Genomic DNA, 19,013 nt, shown 5'->3' with positions numbered 1-19,013 from the left:
CAGATGCTGCACCGACGCTGGAGGCATCGCTGAAGCTGCAACTGCAAAGGCGTGCAGAGAACCACGCAGCAACCCCGTGTCCCATAATTTATGATTGTGCCCCATGTGTGTGCAACAGCAGAAGCATTCTGAAGGATCTCAAAGGGAATTTCTTATCAATATAACTGGGAAAAATGGGAAACTATCCTGCTGGCAAGGTGCAAAATGTTGTTAGTGAACGTATCAGCAAAAGGTTCACTGATAATAGCTGCTTGGTGCAACTGCAGCATCATTGGATAATATTAAAGGCTTTATGGGTTAGAGACAGAAAGTCTTTGTTTCAGACACAAGAAACAAATATTATTGCCCTTGGATGAAGCGCGATGGGCTAGAAAGTGTAACCGATCCCTCATGTGCAAAAACTCTTGTCTGTTAATAAAACTCTTGAAGAGATTAACTTTCCTATCAGGATGTCATTTGAAAAAAAAAAAAAAAAAAACTTATTTGAAATTATTTGTTCATTTGTTTGAGTAAAAAATGGGTTTAACAAGATCATACAATGATCAACCACTTGATGATACTGGCCAGGTAAGGATCGTTCGGCTGCCTTGAAGCATTGGAAGAGGTTTTTAGGTTTTTTTTACTTATCGTATAATTTCTTTTTTTATTCCCTTGATGAACAAAATATTTACACAAACTGCAACAAATCAAATTCTTCCCTGAAGTGACTCAAACATGTTTTTTGTGTGGACCGGAAGAGCCAGGAACCAGAACACCGAATGCAGCAAGTGTGGAAAAGAGTATAAAAAACTCATGAACTGTGCTTTTTTGCTTTTAAGTCTAAGTCTATTACACTGATTACATTTTAACTGGTGGTTTTAGTTGATTTTCAGTTCATGATTTTATAAAAAACACGTTTTCTAAAAAAAAAAAGTATGCATTGCTTATTCATTATCTATATTTATTCTTTCTTTTTTTTGGGGGGGGGGGGGGGGGGGCGGATGAGATAAAACTCATTATATTAAACTGAACTCAACTCGATAAGACAAAATGGCAAAAGACCAAATTAATATTTGTGAAGCGGAACTAATCACCTCACCTTTATCTTAGGACCTTTGAATTGTGTGGGTGAAATTTTAATTATGAATCCACATGACTATATGAGGTGAACGTATAGAAAGTAGTAAAGACTAGTCTGTTCTGTTTTAAAGCTGGTTAGAAATAACTATTCCCACTACTCTGTTAAACTAACCCACTCCTGGGAAAAAAAAAAAGAAAAGGCAGGAGGATTGGTGAGACAAGAATGCCATGGCTGGGGCAACATGACCGGGATCGTGACATTGGCATGCTGGAGGCGGTGCAGCCCACCAGACAATTCGCCAAGGCAGTAAATGTTCACCATTCCACAATAGCGTGTGTGTGTGTACGCTAGCGTTATCTAACCAAACGAACAACAACAGAGCACCCGAGTTCTGGGCGACCATGTGCAACGACCCAGAATGAGGATGGAGGTACCCCCCCCCCCCCCCGGTTGCACCTCAGAAACAGGTTCTGACCGGCCACCGCTGAAGGAACCGGGATCGCTGGTACCCTGGCAGGCCTGTGCATTAAGGGTTGCACGCCGCACCAAAACGTACGCCGCTTACCGTTTTGTTTTGTTCTTATCTGAGTCAGATGACCATTAAAAGTTAATGTGTTTTTAAAAGTCTTGAGTGCACACTGATGATACTGCACTTAAGAAGTAAGCGTGACTTGAAATGAAGTATTCTTACATTGAAGTATTGCTGGTTTGTTTTGCCTAAGATCTGAATACTCCTTCAACCACTGATGGTAGATCTTGATTCGACACAAAGTCCTGCTCAAAACCCACCTATTATCACACACACACACACACACACACACACACACACACACACACACACACACTCACAGTCACAGACTCAGACTTAACCCGGTTGGGAAAAAGTGCTTTGTCATTTATTATTTCTGCACAAACCTTAATATACTTTCCTCTTTGGCAAAGGGAGAGCAATGAGTTCAACGGAGACATTACTGAATTATGAGCCAAGCAAAAAAAAAAAAAGGGTTTTAAAAACTTGGCTGCATTTAAGTTTGTTTCGATGACCTCATTACACAATTTAGGTAATCACTGCAAACTGAGTCACACACACATTTAGACTAATGCAATCAGCAATGTAATATTGCTAAGTATCGATCTTTCATTTTCATTATTTGGTGAGTCTCTGTCTGAGCTTTTTTTTTTTTTGACAGACTGTGAATGAAAACTGCTGCGCCTCAAGTTAATTACTCAACTTGGAAACACATCCTGTGTTCAAAGGTTGGACCAGAGAACATAAAAAAAAAAAAAAATCAGGCATGATCATCTATGTAAAACTTCACAGTGGCCCTTCATCTCCAGCAGCAGCCAGCTCTACTTAGTAAGCCACAAGAAAGTGTGGCTGACAGTGTGCAGGAGCCCTCCTGTAATTCCTACTGATACCTAAGCATTAAGCTACCTCTCCGCCACGGAGGAAGACATCAAAAGGAAATTAAAATTAAAACTAAAGACAAGGTAATCCAATGTATGTTTTACTCTGCGGGTGACAAGCTATATCTGGAAAGTCAAAAAGAAAAACTTGAAAGTGACCATGATGGAAAGAAACTGCAGGTTGGTGTGTTGTTTGTTTATTCTGGTTGTTGTGCAGGTGCCATAAAAGATGCAGCGCACAATATGAATATGACCCTTTAACCACAGTGCACGACCGAATACAGGAGACGGAGTCTGGCTGTTGCGCCGTGCCACTCACCCAAACCGGAACATCAGAGAGAATGAGGAAGAGTATGAGGATGCGGGTTGGAGGTGGTGGTGGAGGCAGGGTCAGCGACAACATGTTTGTCTGTCGGGCTAAATCGATCGCCGTGCAGATGCCGCACGGGTCATTTTCTATCGGCGATGCGTGCATTCAGAAGTGTGTTTTCTTCCAGCTTTTTCTGCAGACCCTGAATGCATCAATGCTGACTGTAAACATGCCCGGTCCTGCATCTGAGCTCAAACGTACAGAAATCATGAAGGGCAAAAAACTTGTGCTGCCACGCTGACACCCCCAGACGATCTCAACCACACAGCCATAATTAATACTTTTATTCCTCGGCAGTTGCCTTCATGAGCAGCAGATGCAGGGAAGATGACCTGAGATTGGAAACCACATGTGAAGAGAGAGCATGGAAGAGAGGTATCATGTGTACTTTCATAAATATGGCAACCCCCCCCCCCCAATCATTCCCCCTCCCCGCACCCATTCTCCACCTAGCAATTAAATCCAGTCAGAGATTACGCTCAGGTGCATCCTCGTCTTCACAGGAGTCTCCAGCCTGGACTGATAATAACTATGGTCTGCAGCGTTTCAGCCATTCATTTCATAAAGTGCTTTTCACCACGCAGCTTTCATTATCCACACACCATAAAGTGCTCACGCATATGTGTGTGCACATCTATTTCTACAGCTCGCCGGGAGTCAGTTAAACAGGAGTCAGCGTCATTATCCTGGTAATCAATTTTTCAATGCCATCCAGGCTCTATGCACGCTGTAAATGGAAGGTGAGCTCGGATCTATTCCGGAGCAGAGGGGTGAGGAGACGTCAGCTTTTACAGAGATGGGAAAAAAAAAACAGGGAGAGCCCCCCCCCCCCCACGTTAGATCGATCCTGTTGACTGAAACGGCCTCGCTTCATAACAGCCCATGTCTGCTAGCAACAGCTTAGCTGGTCCACTGAAGCGTCTGTCCACACATCTTTTTTTTTTTTTTGGGGGGGGGGGGGGGGGCTTTCTTTAAAGATGGCAAGTAAAGCAGTCTCTCTGGGAAAGAAGGAGAAGAAATGTTTGTTGTGATGACCCTTCTTGACACCGTGAGCCTGCCTCCATGCTGCAAAAACATGCTACTCCAAGGCTAGGCTTTCAGACAACCGGCCTGCTGAGATTTCTGAAACTACTTCACTTGAACTTAAAGCAGATCTCTGGATTTTTACATTCATCTGTTTTTTTTTCTCACAAAATGATTTGAAATCTATATGAATGCATCCTCCTTTCCCTCGAAAGGCTTTTGACTGTTTGCGAGATTACACAAAAACGACTTGATGGATTTTTATGAAACTTGCCAGGATGGATGGGCATGTCAAGAGGGCATTTGGAGTGGCTCTGGATAAAGGGTAGGTTAGGAATGTTTTATTTAAGCCTTTATCATTTTTGAGACGTGACCTGCTTGTCAGATACAAATACAGTTCCCAGTTCAAGGGGTTTTCATGATCACACAAAGTGTGTTTTTGCTCAAACTTGGACAGTTTCAGGTATTTCATGTTTGTTGAAATGGAAGTCATAAATGTTCTTAAAAATCATTATTCAGAATGTAAACATTGCATTAATATTCCTATTCTATCGCCCATTGCGGTGCAGAGCGCTCATATTTCACACAAACATACACACACACAATCACCTGACAAATAACTTGTCCCTCCTAAGAATTATTGCTCACTGTACTGGCATGAGTTAGCAAATAATTGCCAGTCAGGGGAGGAGGCACTTTATAATATGCATTGGGAATTTTAATCTTGACTTTTAATAAGCTTCTGACCTTCTTCCGTCTGCAGCCTATAATTAGAATTTCTGGCTGGGCCAGACTGACAGAATGCTGTGTCTTAAGGGAGGTAAAACCTTGTGTGACTGCGGTCAGCAGACCTTCTAAATCATGCTGCTGCATGAGAAATGTTTAATCTAACAAATTGGTTTCTGTTTCCTCTCCTTTTTTTCCTTCTTTCATGCAGTAGGTATTCTGAATATGGGAGGTGATGTCATCATCTCATCCTTTTAAGAGTGACTGTGGACCATATATTCTGAGGGGGAGGCAGAGAATCAGGACCTAATGGTCTTTCCTTCAGCCAAATCCAATTGTGCCCTTATCTTCTCTGAGTTTAACGGCCCTATTGAATAGGATCGAGCTTTCCGGACTTTAACTGTTGACTTGCCTGTATGCATTTTTTAACATGTGAAGTTTTTTCTCAATATTTATCTCAATATTCCTGCTCCTGACGACGTGCAGTTTAGCCTGGTTTGAACCTACTTCAACAGCAGCGGTTGCAGTCTTCTTGCATCTGCGTTAACACAGACTCTCTTGCTCTTTGGGGTTTTGGTTCAGGCAGCACTAAATTTAGCGGCCGGTGTTTATTTACTTTCTGTCCTTGCTGGTGTGTCCTTGCTAAATGAAGGCGAACAGGACTGTCACCATCCAGAGGACAGCGCTGCCCGGCCTCTCGGGAGTTGATGGATAACAAGGAGATGTACAAAGCCGGTGTGGGTTTTTTTTTTTATGTGTGAGTGCACAAATATTATATGCACACATGCATGCTCACATGCACGATAACTTTTTTTTTTTTCCCAGTAATCTACTCATATAGATCACACAGCACAGGAAGCAGAGTGGACGACCAGCCATCACAACAGGCCTGTGTGACGCCAGCTATACAGGTATTTGATTTTGCAGCCTGTGAAGGTATTCAGGCTTCCATGTGGCATAGTGGTATTTGCACCTTTTGCTGGTTCAGTGTGTCAGTGTTGAGCGCTGCACAGCCCATGGATCAGTGCCTCTCTATAGATCCCTGGAGCAGCTTCTTGTTCCTTTAACATTCCAGGTACATCCACACCAGCTCCTTCCTGTCGCTCCCCTTGTGTTGCGCTGATTGACAAGCGTCCGCTTCTCTCAGGCGCATAATCAATCTGCTAATTGGTGTTGGAGGGTCGGTTGCTGTTGAAGCGTCTCCTTTTCTTTCTTTGGTTAATTTGTCTTTGTCACTGCCAGACCTTGCAAAGTACATTAGTTGGGAAAGTTGGGTTTCGACGAGAGCTTTGTCGCCGTCTCTCACACAGATTGCGCCACAGTTCTTTGTTCATCTCTCTGTTTTACTGCAACACATCATGTTAGCCTTGTACTGTTTCCATTGGTAACCACAGCTCATGCGTCAGAGAAGGAGAGCAGGTCCACTGTCTCTGTGCTCTTACAGCAATATACTCCATCATAATTCACTTAATTCTCCACAGATGCAATCAGGAGAGTTTTAATTCGTAGGAAGGCTTCTAGACGTGCCAGATTAGGATAAATACAATACTATTATAAAATGCAGACTTTCTTTAAAACATATTCAAACTGCACATCTGTGGGGGGGGGAAGCGAACCAGTTTTGTCCGTGCTTACAGGGAGCCGATTGAGCCCCTTGAAATAACGCTTCACATCTGATTGATTTACCCAGGGTGCCAATCAGGCCCTGATTAGACATCACTGACTCATTGATGACGGTTTAGACAGTGGCAGGCATGTCGACGGTCTAAGGAACGACAGAGGATTGATTGCGTAAGGCCGCCTCGTCGAAGATTAATCTGAGCAAATGACACAAGAGTCGCGAAGTGCACCGGATCAGTGTGAGCGTTGGGAAGTCGAAGGAGGCGTGTGTGTGTGTGTGTGTTGAGCTACTGCTTGCTCCCATACTTGTGGATTAGGCCCCCAGTGCCCCCTATTGGCCCCCAAATCATCTGTTGATCCTCTCTCACGAGGCTGATCCTCTACATTCATGAGGAAGGATAAGATTTCACAGAATGAACAGTGAAGAGCGGATTCTCGAATGTATAAAGTAAGTGAAATACAATTCCATTTGATATTTCTACACAAATACAGGAATATAATTCCTTCATGCTGTCACATCCTCCTGTTTCTTTCCATTTTATTTCAGGTGCTCTGATATCTAGGTGAAGAAAGTGAGGTAAGTTGCATGATGGGAGGAAATTATGGCACGCAGCAGGGTCCCTATTCTAGCCCTTCCAGCCTGCTCTTTAAATGCGCGACGAGAACAGTGGCTGCACACTGATCATACCCTCATTAATGTTGTTCACTTTCCCCTGTTTCACCCTTATTCCTTTCTTTGATGCACTCTCAGCTCTTTAAGTGCTCTAAGAGCCGATGCAGTCACCTCTCTTGGAGTCTGTCTGCGAGCTGTTAACAATCACCTTTTTCAATAATGTCAGGACTATCAGAGGACGATTTCATGCAAATGTGGCGTTGGGCATATGGGGCTAAACGAAACGCTGCCAACAACGCCACTTTAGGACTTTCAACCTAAAGATCTATTTTGTGTTCCTTTGGTTCCCAGCTCGTTTTAGCAGGTTTCCCACCCACAGGTCCGCTCACAGCGAAAACCAGCACGGCAGTTAATAATTCAAAACATTTATTAGCACTCTAAAAACTTCCTTAAAAACACTCCACAAACAAAAGAAAAGGAGAGACAAGGCAGTGACAGTCCACGGCCAACCTGCCTTCGAGACGGGGAAAACACAAATGAGGTGGAACGAGGGAGGGGAAGCACCTATATACGCCCCCCCCCCAATCAGTGGTAAATGGGCCACAGGTGCTCCCTCCCACACCTGCCTACCTAATTACATCCCATCCGGTTACACAAACTTCTCCCAGAGATCGATCCGCCTCAATTACCTCGGCTTTTATTTGCTCCCTTCTTTTATATCGGTGCATAAAATGTCTTTTCAATGCAAAATAAGGCTGTTAATGTAGTTCAGGGATGAGAGCCGCAGCGATCGTTACATTCTGATTAAATAGATTCTGCAGTGTGTGAAAAGTCTTACATCGGAAGATGTTTACAAGTTTTAACAGTCGCTTTTTGAATTTCATTTACTATTAAGACATTTTACATTTTTATTACCTTAAAAAGACTCGGTGAAGATTTCAATCATTCTGACAAAAAATATTATTGTAGGTTTCCTGGTGCATTTCATTTTAAATATATATATTATTGTCATTAAATAAAAAAAATTAAATGGCTGTCAGCGGTCTTAAGGAACAGAATAATTTATTGTAAAATTATTTATATTTAGTGTTTTTATAGCCAAAGTTTAAGGCACAGGGCACAGACGCATTAACGTGCTTCTCGTTGCACATCAAAGACATAAACTGCTGCAGACATCCGACAGGTCATCGCTGATGTTATGAGGCCAAATAGCTTCAAGACACCTCAGATCAGTCTTTGTGGAGAGTGGCTTCCGTTATCTGCCTGCTCTGCATCACGCAGCCTCGGCCTTGTCAGATAAACTAACGGGGGCAGCATCAGTGGACGCCAATCACTTTAATGCAGCTCTCGTAATTGTTCTCACGAGTTTGAAAATAATTGATTGGATTCTCGCCTTTTAATTATTGAGCTTTCACATTTCAAACAGAATTAGTGCCTCCGTCACGTGCCTGTCTGGACCGAGACGTTTAAAGACATTCAGGGCAGTAAATGCAACATATTTCTGAGCGTTGAGCTCCAGTCTTTTCAGCATCTTTACTCCACATTGTAGCGAGTGGGTGAGTTTTTACACACCGCACTGTCAGTTTTCAGGGAGCTATGCAAGCGGAGGATGTGGCGAAGGCTCGCATCGGCTGCGACCTTCCCCAAAAACCTCTGCGGTGGAATGCAGGCCTCTGATAGGGAACAACAGAGGGTGTTCAGTGCAAAAAATATCACATTATGAACATAATGTGGATTTTTTTTCTGATGAGAAATGGTGTGAAGATAGGTTGTTCATGAAACCAAAGAGGAGCTAATGTGGGGAAAGCGCCTTTTGTGCTCGGAAAGAGCGTAAACACCAATTAGGAACGTGCTAAACAATAATCAATCTGAGCTACTATTTAATAATAAGAGCCTTGTGTGCGATAATCTCTGTGAGATTGGCTGCACTGTGAGGTGTAACCATCATCCCAAACTCTGATCACGTCAGTTTCCTGTGCTTTTGATCCGCAGATAGAACACGCTGTCACAAAGCTGAAAGATAATGTATGATATAATATTACGTAGATGGTACTAAAACAGCCTTCAGTCCACTCCTCCAACACCTGCACAGTTTCCTCTGTGATCCCCTCACCTGTGATCTAAGCCTTTTATAAACCTCTCCACCCTGCAGTTGAAAAAAAAAAAAAAAAAAACTTTCAACCCGAAAACTCCTCCCCTCCGTTCCTGACAGGACAGTTGTTCTCTGAGGCTGGAAAGATAAAGGATGAGGAGTTTCCCCACCTCCAGACAGGAAGTGAGATGGAGTTCATTTACAGCCGGGGCTGCCAGATGCAGTCTTTATTGTACTTTCACCTCATAGCCCCTGTCTGATGTAGAATATAATCCAACATCTAGGAATTCTGCTGCAGTGACAATCAAGTTTCACCTTTTCTGATAAGAAAAAAAGAAACAAGATTGTTGGGACATTTCCGTGAAGTCATTCGTCGTCGTATATTCCACCTAAATCAATGTTCGCATTTTGTATCGTTGAAATATCATTTAGTGCTTTGAGATTTTTTATTTGGCAGGACAAGAAATGTTTAGCTTTACACAGCTAAACACAGGACCCAGGTAGCGCATAGCCATCTTCTATTTGTAAATGTATGAATAAACAAACAGTGATAAAGTACAACTACTGTACAAAAATAAATAAAATATGGTGTAAATATTATCAGTTAGCCAAATGTCAAAGAGTCCAGTGACAGAATTGTGTTTCTCTTTTTTGCAGATGATGTGCTCCTGTTTGCTTCATCGTTCCATGACCTTTATCGAACGCTGGAATGTTTAAGAGTCGGTATTAAGTTTTGGTGGCCATGGTTTTCTACCGGAAAACATAACCGGGATAACCTGTTACCAACCCACCCACACGCCAGACGAGTAGAGGACCTTGGATGGAATCGATGAACCGAACTGGAAGATGCCATATGAAAGAATTAGATTTGATTTATTTTACCAGTAACAAGAAACATAACCCCAAATAATGGAAGCTAATGGGGATTGGCCGAGTGCCCTATGCTGCTCTGTTCACCAAATCTATATTACAAGGTACTATAGCTTGTTTACAGGAAAATAAGACAAGGTTAGGTCAGGTGAGATGATATAGCAGAGAGATAAAGTCCACAATGGATGGAGGTTGGCGGATTAATGATCGACATGAAGGCCTAGTCATCAGCATCCCCACATGATGCTTGTGTCTACCTTTCATGGTGATAATAAATGTTCAGTATCCTCACCTCACCGGCTTAATAAAGACGTCATGCAGGCAGCAACGCTTCACTAACGTTACCTGAAGCCTGATGTGTTCCCCAAACCAAACCTTAAATGGAGCCTTCATCTGATCGTTTTGTTTTTTTCCCCTTAACATGATTTGTAATTGTTTTTTAAAGACAGACAAATTACACTGTCTGTGTCTGAAGAAATGTGAAATATGAAAATAATAATAATAAAAAAAACATTTTTAACAAGCCAACTTACTCAACTCTGTACCAGCCTACAAGACACAACATCCTCTCGCTGGCTGCGGATGAGAGAAGACAAGTCGAGTCAGTTAGATTTATCTAACCCCGATATCACAAATCACAGTTTGCCTGGAGGGCTTTCACAAACTGTAACGCAGAAGATTTACTATAACAACATATTGCCATATTTCACAACCCACGGAAAGAAATAAACAGATGTACTCTTTAATGTGCAAATTATAAGCTGTGCGGTAAGAGGTGTGTGTTATGTAAACACACACACACACCCAAGAATGGTGGCACAAGTTTGTTATGTCTGCATATCTATCTATCTATCTTGAAGCCCAGCAGCTGATGTTTGGCAGGTTTTATTTTGTTAATTATTTTATGAAACCATCATAAAAGGATTCGGTCCCGTCTTGATTTTTTTTTCAAAGTTTCTTGGAGAGCTGTGAAGAACTGAAAGAAGACGTCCCGGGGTGGATTTTGTTTTGCACGGTGTTGGTGGAGGATGGATCGTGAGCGGCGGAGAGGGGGGGCCATCAGCAAGGTGCAGTGGGGTATGGGTGCTAATCACACCCGTCCTCCGGAGCAGCGTTTGACATTTCCCATCAACAGCGGCTCCTCTCTCTCTCTCTCTCTCTCTCTTCACCTGGGCCCTCTCAGACGCTTAGCTCCCAGCCAGACTGCCTTCCATTCTGTGTTGACACAGGCAGGCTGCTCCGTCAGTCGTTGAGTCAGTTTCCCCCCGGTCGGACTGAGTTGACTGTCCGATTGAACACTATGACTTGTTTTTTGATGTTTTTGCTTCTTATATGAATTACTGCAGCTGCAGGATTCACTTTCGATCGGATGAATTGATTTGTGAGTGCGCTGACAGGATAAGCGTGTAGCTTTTTTATTTGTGTGTTTGGATTGAAGCACAACAGATGCATCACTTTTCACCCTCACCTATAATAAATATTGAGAAGTATGTCTCGGGTCTTTGAGAATATGACTCTACGGATGCATAGAGAGTTTTGCAGCTCCAGAGGGAGCCACATGTAACCAGAAAAATTGACTTTAGTGATGTCACTCCAGAATTTGACATTGACTCAGAAAGGGGTTTCGCACTCATGACCCTCAGCTGGCTCCGTGACACACTCTTTGCGGCGCCATTTTTTTTTTTTTTACTATTGTATATTTCTGCCCTCCAACACCTGCAGGCTCCGTTTAGGGGGATACGAGAAGTTTGGAAACATATCCGTGGGGATTGATATATAAAAATAGGCGACTAGACACCAAACCCAAATTCTATATGCTTCTGCTACTGTGACTTTGTGTGAGCTGAATGATTTCAATAGTCATTTGAAGTATTCAGAGGAGGGTGAAGCAGGTTTCCTCTCACTCAGAGAAAACCAGAAACATATTAAGTGGCTTTAAGTCAATAAAGTTCCAGCTGTGGGAAGCAGTTTTATCAGTTGTTTTTGTATTTGATTGATAATCAGCCAAACCAGAGGCATTTAGAGTAACCTATTGGATTTGAGTGTCTGCATGTGGCATCAGCACATTCCAATAAATCAAAAGAATTGTTCTATATGACTGTGTTCCCAAAATCAGCTTATTCCGCTATCCACATTTAGCCTGACTCACCTCGGACCACAGGATTTGACACAAAATTGATTGCCACTTTCACTTTGAAAGGTAATCAAATATCCAGCTGACAAAGATCTGTGTCCATCCAACACCATAACTCATACTCGGATATGAGGCGGTGTCACTTTTGTTCAGCCTCCTTGTTCCTTCCAGGCCATAACTTTGATTAGCGGCAGCAATTTCCTGGATTAGTAAGGTTTGAATGAGCGCCTGGCGTAAGAAGGATTTAAGTTGCTGTGCAAATGGTCGCCATCAACGCTGATTTATGACAAACCGCAACGCCTCTTCCTCTTAAATTGGGATGTCTGCAACAAATTCCTTAGAATAAAATGTGAAAATGTCAACGCCAAAAGCGGAGCGAATGACATTAATGAGACAGAGTTGTCAATATGGAAGAAACGATGAACATGCGAGAGATCTATATTTTACACGCCGACGCTCACAGACATGACTGTGCATCAGTTTAATGTGTTTCACAGATGTGATGAAGACAAATGAGAATGAGCTGATTGAGGAGAGGAATGCTTGAGCAGCATGTTAGTATATCATTATTGACTATCAGACACACAAGTGGTTGCTGTGGTTGGAGTGGATAGAGTTAGTTACCTGCTAAGTGGGGGGGGGTTAAGTTTCACCTGCTGTTTGTTGTGTTCCTACACCTAATTTTTTTAGTCAGGAGGGAATTATATACTCAATTTTCGTGGCCCCGGGCGAAATGGCAGACACTCAAAGCACTCAAGCTCATTAGAGAGATAGAATCTGTGTCCTTACTTTAATGAAAGCGAGTGCAGAATAGATCACGTTGAAGCAGACAGCTCATCACTAAGAAGTATATTTGCATTGCAGATGTTCTCAGTCAGTTTTGGCGTGCACGCCAGACAGCAGCAGACTCTATACTGTGAGTTACCGGCGACGCTACTTTAGGACTTGCAACCTAAAGATCTATTTTTTTGTTCCTTTAGTCCCCAGCTCATTTTAGCGGGTTTCCCCAACCACAGGTCCGCTCACAGTGACGACCAGCACGGCATTCAACAATTCAAAACATTTATTTAACACTCTAAAAACTTCCTTAAGAACACTCTACAAACAAAACTAACAAAAAGAAGAGGGGAGACAAGGCAGTGACAGTCTACGGCCAACCTGCCTTCGAGATGGGGAAAACACAAATGAGGACCCTGGAACGAGGGAGGGGAAGCACCTATATACGCCCCCCCCCAATCAGTGGTAAATGGGCCACAGGTGCTCCCTCCCACACCTGCCTACCTAATTACATCCAATCATTCGGTTACACTACGATTGGAATTGTTTCTCGCAACCGTGTTGATCAACCCCTTTTTTTTGTTTTTGCGAGTCACACATAACTTAAAAAAAGGCGTGTAAAATATGACAGAAGCGTCTCAGTTCATAGTCGACCCCATAATGCTAGGAGGGCTTAGCTCTGACCATGCTAACTTGGGCTTTGAAGGCAGCTCACAAGAGTGTGAGAAAATAACTCAAGATGATGTCATCCAGGTTATCGTGGATAAGCCTTCATTTTAGAGTTGTCAACAGAAAGAAACCAGAGAGTTGCTCAATGTTTTTTGGAATGTAACTAAAAATCAGGATATCTTTGTTTCTGCTGCAATATTTCTTTTATTTATTTTTTTAATCTGTCTCTTTTGTTTCCTCCGGCTCATTATCCCTTGGAGAGAGAGAGAGAAAAAATGTATCAGGCTTAAACAAGAGGCAAATCAACTTGTGTGCATTCTTTAAACGCCGAACAGTTGTGGAGCAAATTAAACTGAATTCAGCCAAGTCAAAATAAATAAATCATCCAAACTGACAGTTTCACAATTATATGAATTGGTAAAAATAAAAATGAATTAGCGCTTCATATCAGATGCATGTATTTTTTTTAATTAAATCATTCAATATTTTTGGAAAATACACACGAAAGATAAGAACGCAGATACCACAGTCTTACATTAAATGGGAAACTGGAGCAAGAATGGATGATCTTAGCGTTACACAAGGCTGAAAACTGAGGGAAAGAAAAGAAATAGCACGGCTCTGCATGAAGGCGCAGCAGCCGTTGTACTTCGGGCTTTCTTTCACTAACAATGAGACTAACTGTGTTAGCAGTTTTAGAAAATAAAAAACTAAAATCCCTTTTTCAATGAAGTTAAAAAAAAACTTCTGGGACTTGAAAGTAAACACAACACACACACACAACCAATGAGACTGATCTCTTCTCCATCCCCTGTGATGGTATTGCATGGCAGCCAGCTCTGACTCACCTGGTGGACTATCACACACACACACACACACACAGACACACACCCCACAGCCAGCTCCCCACTCACCACTCTCTCACCTCCTTCCCCTCCCACCGAGTTCACCCTACACTGCAGTTCAAAGTGGTTTTGCCTGTCTAGCCTTGGCGTTTAATGTTTAAGTATTGGGAGCGGCTGGAGAGTGCAAATAAAATGCCTTTACAGACTCCGGGGCACGCTGAGGGCTGCGATTCCAGATACTGTATTGTGAAATTCCCATTGTGCTTGACAGAGTATAGCCTCAGGGCACCTGAATCTGTCCCGGCGGAGATTTGACTCTTGTGCTTTTTCAAAGAAAGGCCCGGTGCATGCGTCTTAGATAAACCATTTAAAGAAAGATTATTACGCTGACAAAAAAGCGTATACGCATGTTCACGGGTTAGATGGGCATCCTGCCTGTGCTGTGGAGCGTTTGTCAAAAGGTCAGAATAGGATAAAGGCTTGAACGCAGACCCCCACCTGCAAGACGCAAAATGCACAATGTATGGCTGGTTTTCTGTTGGGCTGGAAGAAAGGAAACCAGCGAAGGAAAACAACACTGAAAGCCTGAAACTACTTATATGTGCCGGTAGTTCTAATCCGTCTAACAATGTTGCAAAAACATTCAGACAGGAGGAGGCTTTAAAGCAGCAATTTGGGGGGGGGGGGGGGGGGGGGGGCTTAAACTGGTAAAACTCAACTCAACCGCTTCTGCTGAGCAACTAAGTCAACCATGTAGAGGTGTCAGACTGGATGGGAGGTAACGTGGTGACGGTGTTTTGGTGTCGGAGGTGTGTCAAAAAAAACAGTGAAGAACTGCCTGACTCACGCTGGATTAGCAGGTACATGCAATTGGCCTCTCTATATGAATTGCGTAATGACCTCAATCCCTGCAAAATCATTTTGTAAATTTGGCTTCTGATTTGCTGCGTCACCCTTGCATGCATGACAAAGAGCAACGTGAACAAGACGCGCCTGCAAGAATTAGAAAAAAGCCCACATCTGTGCTTTTTGGATGCTTTTAAAACAGGCGTCTCCGGAATCTTAAATAAAGTTGCTGTCAGTTGAACAGCTTGAGGGCAAGCAATGCAATTCATTTTCTAAACTCTCGAGCTGCTGTGATTTCCATTGCACACAGTTGTAAAATCTCCACCCATCCGGCTCTGGAGGAGGCTAAAATCAAACAATGAAGTGTAATGTTTGCAAATGCTGTTTGCCCCAGGTTGGGCTGATAGATGGTAGATTCCCTCGGTGGGAGAAACTCAAGTTCACGTCCCGTCTCTCACATCAGCACACCTTGGTCTTCAAGGCTGCATAATTCATCACAATCGCTGGATTATTCATTTCACTCCGCGTCACATTTTGTCCTTCAGTTCATTTGCAAAGAATACTTCGATGTTCATATAATAATAATCATTATTATTATTGTGAAACTCCTGTTTGTGAAGTGAATCCTTTTTCTCACCATCGCCTCCCTTCTCTGTGTATTTTTTTTTTTTTTAGCCGTTTGTGTGGCACACTCGGCTTCATCTCAGAGCTCTGACACCTAAAGCAAGACTCTGACCATGGGGGCCAAACTGTGCCTCTGTTGTCCCTCAGGGTGCCACGGCCGCTGTCAGCTCTGTGTTTGAATTGTACCTCAGCAGAAAGAGCTTCTGAAAACTGTCTAGTAAAGACATTGTGAAGGATTCTGTGACGTTTAGCAAAAATATCAGAAATCCAGGGACATGCAAAACCATCAGAATAGCTTTGTCTGGGTTGTGTACCAGCATGACAAGCACACAAGTCTTTTTTTTTTTGGTGGGGGCCAAGAGTTGAAGGTTGTAGAACGCAGGCGGTCTCACCTGCCCCGGTTGCGGTGCCACACAAGCCTGGCACGGACTGAACCAGACTGGAGGTCAGCCAGAGAGAAGTTAATGAGCACTGAAGCCACACCAAAGGCTGGAATACCTGCCCTCACCTTTGAACACCTGTGCCACTCTCTCACTGTGATGAGAGCTGAAGTTGCCCCCAAAACAGCCCTCCTTCCTGTAATTACTGTAACTGTTGGTTTGTTACCGCACAATAATTTGACTTCCTGAAACCATTTAGAGCCTGTTTTTGTCTGAGTCGATGCGCTTTAAGCGTGGATAGTGAAGGCGTTTTATGTGCGATGGGAGTATTTAATCAACAACACAGACAATTAAAAATATTCCTACGTTTGTATTTTAATCACAGGAATAGAGCTATTTGTGCGTTGCCCTAAAAACGACTCAGGAAGTTCGGTGTCTGAAATTAAATCTCCTTCAACTCTTAAAGCCTCCATGTCCCACTAATCTGCATGGTTGGTGGTGTTGGTCTCTAAACTGTGGATTTTGGATGGATGGTGAGCCTTTGACCTGTGACGTGAACGCGCGGGACATTTTGACGCAGTGACGATGCGTGATTCCCAAAGGGGGGGGGGGGGGCTCTCTTTGGATGCAGCAATTCACGCTGCAAAGTCTCGGCTTGCGTTATAACGCATATGTGTATCATATATTTGAGATTTTATTTCATTATGGGAGTGGATTGTGGCACCATATGTGCCGTGACGTGATAGATACAGACAGGCATAAAATAATTAATTATGTGGGAATAAATGCATTGATGCGTAACAAATGGATCGTCGGGGGGGGGGGGGGGGGGGGGGGGGGGGGCGTGATCTCATCAACGCGGCTGTTAAAAAAAAAAGTTGGACAAGGTTAGAAGTCAAATTTAAACCAGTTACCTAATAATTTCAACTCCTTATTATGTTTACTATTAATTCCAGGGAAAATAATCGTTCAGCAAAGCCTTGCGCAGTGCGCGTGCACGGGAATACGTTCTGGGTTGAAAGCTATCCCAGACCTTTTACGCACCACGCAGTGAAATCGCCGCACCACGCAAGTCGTCGTCCCCCCCCCCCGTCCTGTCCATGTCTTTCCTGTGAAAGCTGGTTAAATGGGGATGGTGAAAACAGACAGTTTATAATTGATGTTTTCCCATGGAGCACCCCCCCCCCTCCCTGTTACACAGGCTAACCCCTCAGGTGGAAGAAATCTTTTAAGATTTTTTTTTTTTTTTTTGTGGGATAACATCAGGAGGGTTTGTCTAGGAGAGCCAATCAAATCCCTCCCCTGCTATAGATCGGTGCTATAATACAAAGCAGTAAAAAGCGCTCGCCTCACACAAGCGGCTGCAGCTCGGCTGGAGATCCCGTGGCTTTTAATTCCCTTCGCTATACTTTTTTTTTTAAACCCTCCTTCCATGCGCCCCCGTAATTAACGTTTGTCCGAGGCGTTCGTTTCCGCACCTGTCACAGCAGAAAACCAGGCGCATAGGCGAAGCCGAGGAGGCGACGAGGGACCTTGGCGAGAGCCGCGGGGAGAGGCAAGACGTTAAAGGCAGAGCAGCGGGGCGACGCGTTCGAGATCTTTAAGGACAAAAAAAAAAAAGAAAGAAAAAAGAAAAATGCGCCTCTGGACCAGAATCGTATTGGTCGGTGTCGTCTGCTTGTCCTTGGTGTCTTCTGGGATGGGATGCGGACCGGGCAGGGGGTACGGCAGGAGGAGACACCCGAAGAAGCTGACGCCTCTCGCCTACAAGCAGTTCATCCCCAACGTGGCGGAGAAGACGCTCGGGGCGAGCGGCCGGTACGAGGGCAAGATCACGCGGAACTCGGAGCGCTTTAAAGAGCTCACGCCCAACTACAACACAGACATCATATTCAAGGATGAGGAGAACACCGGCGCCGACAGGCTGATGACTCAGGTGAGAATAACCCACTGCGCGCGGCGCGCGGTGCGCGGTGCGCCGCAGCCTCCTGGTCGGGCTGATCCGCGCACCTTTAAAGTGGAGTCTGTTTCTATATACCCGCTGCTGAACTCTTCACGGTAAAAGCAGATGCGCGCCATGGATGGGAGTCTTTCCAGAGGCTTTAGGGATCCATCTGGAGAAGTGCATGATGCGCATGAGGCGGACAGTCAGGACGCTCGGCCTCCATGATTGTGACAGTGTATTTAAAATATTCATGATGCCCCGCGCCTCGTGTCTATATTTGTATCTTTGCCGGGCTGTGGTTGGTGTTTTACGCGCGTATAGACATTTACATTTTTGCTGCATCGCACCTTGTTTCGGCGCATTTTTCTTTGCAGCCATGCGTGAAGACGCGCGGAGAGCTGGTGAATGCGCGCACAAGCGCTTCAAACAAGCCGGGCTTATTCAGGCATGGCGTTGTTCAATCAGACATTTTTCCTTTGCGCGCATGCATGGGCTGCCATAATTTAGCCTTTCGCACGGTGTGCGCGCACAGTGACATTTCTTTGAGAGTGTTCGGGGTGATGGATGAAAGCTCGCGAGGTGTGGAGCCTTAATTCCCTTTCGGGCTGCAGGATTGCGCGCGCGTCTTTCTCGTCTTTACGCGCTTATAGCACTCAGATGCTGGTGAATTATTAAAAGCGCTTGGGTGATATTGGCTCAGCAATAATAAAATGCCGGTATAGTGATGGTGCATGGCGGTGATGAAGCCAGTGCGCGCGCCCTGAACCCGTGCCTCGCGCCGTGCGTGAGCGCACGAGCTCTGATGAAATATTCACTGTGCAAGCGCGTCTCTCTCAGCACTCCTCACGTCGCCTCTATATGATACACCTATAAAGGTTATCGTGATTTCACAGGCGTTGGGGGGGGGGGGGGTACTTCTGGGACGCCACCCGTCCACGGATGCTCTATGATGTCATAGGATTATACCGCAGCAAGAGGGAAATATATAAGAATATAACACATACTTGCCAGG

The 19,013-nt window shown here is 44.1% G+C and overlaps 1 protein-coding gene and 1 long non-coding RNA gene across 2 annotated transcripts in view; both read left to right on the top strand.

The window, feature by feature from the left end:
- The first annotated feature begins 6,585 nt into the window (after window positions 1–6,585).
- LOC137904025 (uncharacterized) lies at window positions 6,586–10,229 on the top strand. Its single transcript, XR_011105800.1, has 3 exons — window positions 6,586–6,654; window positions 6,754–6,783; window positions 9,569–10,229. It is a non-coding gene; the product is annotated as an uncharacterized lncRNA (long non-coding RNA).
- A 7,463-nt stretch (window positions 10,230–17,692) lies between these two features.
- Window positions 17,693–19,013, top strand: part of shha (sonic hedgehog signaling molecule a) — a 3,549-nt gene continuing 2,228 nt past the window's right edge. The window contains 1 exon segment of the mRNA XM_068748255.1: window positions 17,693–17,992. Within this exon segment, the coding sequence (XP_068604356.1) occupies window positions 17,693–17,992 (300 nt within the window).

The sequence above is a fragment of the Brachionichthys hirsutus genome, chromosome 14 (genome assembly GCF_040956055.1).
Source record: "Brachionichthys hirsutus isolate HB-005 chromosome 14, CSIRO-AGI_Bhir_v1, whole genome shotgun sequence".
NCBI lineage: Eukaryota > Metazoa > Chordata > Actinopteri > Lophiiformes > Brachionichthyidae > Brachionichthys > Brachionichthys hirsutus.
Note: the sequence above shows the minus strand (reverse complement) of the source record. Positions and strands in the feature narration are given on the sequence as shown.